The following is a 2,500-nucleotide window of genomic DNA, read 5'->3' as shown; positions in this document are numbered from 1 at the left end:
TGCAGACACAGAACAACCCCTTTAATAGTGAGTGTGTGTGTGTGTGTGTGCGTGTGTGTGGAAACTGTGATTCACGTTATTCTTCAGGATTCACAGAGGAAGAGAAAGATCAAAACAGCAGCATTTGTTTAAAAACTGACCCCAAACTCTCCATTAGTACTGCGTCTCAGTTTCCAGACAAATATTGAGCAGCACAACTGTGTTCAACACTGATAATAATCAGAAATGTTTCTTGAGCAGTAAATCATCATATTATCATGATTTCTGAAGATCATGTGACACTGAAGACTGGAGGAATGATGCTGAAAATACAGCGGAGCATCACAGAAATACATTACACTTTAACACAGATTCACACAGAACACAGATGATTTACATTAGAATCACGTTCCACAATATTTTACTGGGTTTTTTTCTCCAGTAAATGCAGCCCTGTTGAGCAGAAGAGAAGAAAATCCTTCTTATTTCCCAGTTTTGAAGAGTGTTTTAATGTAGTTATTATAATGTAAAGGATGCATCGTGGAGCTCATTGTGTTCATGACCCTGTGAACATGTGTGGCATGATTATCGATCTGAGTTACGGTGGGAGAGGAGACCCATGTGTTCGGGTGATGTTGATGTGTGTGTGTGTGTCTGCGGTTGCAGTTCCTGAGCCCAAGATCTGGGAGGACGAGTACGACCTGAACGCAGTGCGCCTGTGCTTCCAGGTGTCCATCACGCTGCCCAGCGGAGAGCTGTTTCCTCTGGAGCCCGTCGTGTCTCAGCCCATCTACGACAACCGTGAGTCCTGCGTCTGACCGCTAGCTGACCGCTAACACACCTGTCTGACCTGTGCCCTCTGCTCGTCCTCAGGCGCTCCCAACACCGCCGAGCTCAAGATCTGCCGGGTCAACAGGAACTCAGGCAGCTGTCGAGGAGGAGACGAGATCTTCCTGCTGTGTGATAAAGTGCAGAAAGGTGTGTGTGTGTGTGTGCGTGTTTGTGTGTGAGTGCGGTGTGTGTGAGTGCGGTGTGTGTGTGTGTGTGTGTGAGTGTGTGTGCGTGTGTGTGTGTGCATGTGAGTGTGTGTGCGTGCGGTGTGTGTGAGTGTGGTGTGTGTGTGTGAGTGCGGTGTGTGTGTGTGTGTGAGTGTGTGTGCGTGTGTGTGTGTGTGAGTGCATGTGAGTGTGTGTGCGTGCGGTGTGTGTGCGTGTGAGTGTGGTGTGTGTGTGTGAGTGCGGTGTGTGTGTGCGTGTGAGTGTGTCTGTGTGTGAGTGTGTTACGCTCCAAATACACCCAAACCATAAACCACTGGCATCTTGCTATTAGAATTGAATTTTTAGTTTTAATATTTTATATTAACTAGCGTAAAATGAGTGAATTAAGTTCATTTCTCCTCTTTTGTCAGTGTATTCACTAAATAAGAAATATCGAAATAATTCAAGATTTTCTCTGAAAACATTACATCTGGTGTAAATTGAAAGTTTATTTTTATGGAAGTCCGTTTCTGCTACCGAATAAAAGAAATAAAAAAGGTAATTGTGACTTTTATATCTCAGAATTGGGCTTGGAGTTGCATTGACCTTTTTTTATTTTTCAGCGTAAGAAACAGGCTTCCATACATTTTTGGTAGTAAAAAAACAACAACAATAAAATACTGAAATAGAAATGCGATTCAATTTTCAAAAACAGCCTGAAAGAATTTGCTCTGATTTATTCTGTGAAACCTTACTATATATATATATATATGTGGAATAATGGTTTTATAAAATATATCTGTTATAAATTTACTGTTAACCACAGCTTCACTGGGCTTATTGCTTTTATAAACCGTTATTCCATATATATATATAGTAAGGTTTCACAAAATAAAACAGAGCTAATAAGTGTAATGATATTAATACAAACAGTATTCTTCCACCAAACAATGTAGTTCCTCAGAAGCTGTTGTGGTAACAACAGAGTGGTTGCCGTGCAACACACAGAAGTAAACAAAGGTGTTTGTTACATTGTAGAGTAATTCAGAACAGTTGAACATGGCTCAGCCAATCAGAATCAAGGAGCGAAACTATCTGCTTTCTGTAATTATTTCAGTGCATCAAGTTGAACTGAATGAAAGGAGAACTGTTTCTGTAGCAGCTAGCTGAAGTGAGATGCTGGAAGTGTGTTATTTGAGGGTCCTGAGCTGTGTTCCTGTGTGTGTGTTCTGTAGAGGACATCGAGGTGCGGTTCTTCCAGGACTCGTGGGAGAGCAAGGGCTCGTTCTCTCAGGCTGATGTTCACCGGCAGGTGGCTATCGTCTTCCGCACGCCTCCGTACCGCGACCCTAACCTGACGGAGCCAGTGCGTGTGAAGATGCAGCTGCGCAGACCGTCTGACCGAGAGGTCAGCGAGCCCATGGACTTCCAGTACCTGCCGGCTGACCCCGGTGAGAGCCTGAGTGACACACACACACACACTCACACCAGATCACTGACCTGTCCTCACACACTGCTGTCCTCCTCCTCACAGATGAGCACAG

General features: G+C 44.0%; 1 protein-coding gene across 1 annotated transcript in view; it reads left to right on the top strand.

The window, feature by feature from the left end:
• The window catches only part of rela (v-rel avian reticuloendotheliosis viral oncogene homolog A), a 35,282-nt gene that overhangs the window by 20,463 nt on the left and 12,319 nt on the right, over nucleotides 1-2,500 (top strand). Inside the window, exons 5-9 of the mRNA XM_059505749.1 lie at nucleotides 1-27; nucleotides 646-780; nucleotides 853-957; nucleotides 2,192-2,407; nucleotides 2,491-2,500. The exon at nucleotides 1-27 is cut by the window's left edge and continues 65 nt beyond it; the exon at nucleotides 2,491-2,500 is cut by the window's right edge and continues 68 nt beyond it. Of these exons, the coding sequence (XP_059361732.1) occupies nucleotides 1-27; nucleotides 646-780; nucleotides 853-957; nucleotides 2,192-2,407; nucleotides 2,491-2,500 (493 nt within the window). The remainder of the gene's footprint in view (nucleotides 28-645; nucleotides 781-852; nucleotides 958-2,191; nucleotides 2,408-2,490) is intronic.

This window comes from Carassius carassius, chromosome 2 (assembly GCF_963082965.1).
Source record: "Carassius carassius chromosome 2, fCarCar2.1, whole genome shotgun sequence".
In the NCBI taxonomy this organism is placed as follows: domain Eukaryota; kingdom Metazoa; phylum Chordata; class Actinopteri; order Cypriniformes; family Cyprinidae; genus Carassius; species Carassius carassius.
Note: the sequence above shows the minus strand (reverse complement) of the source record. Positions and strands in the feature narration are given on the sequence as shown.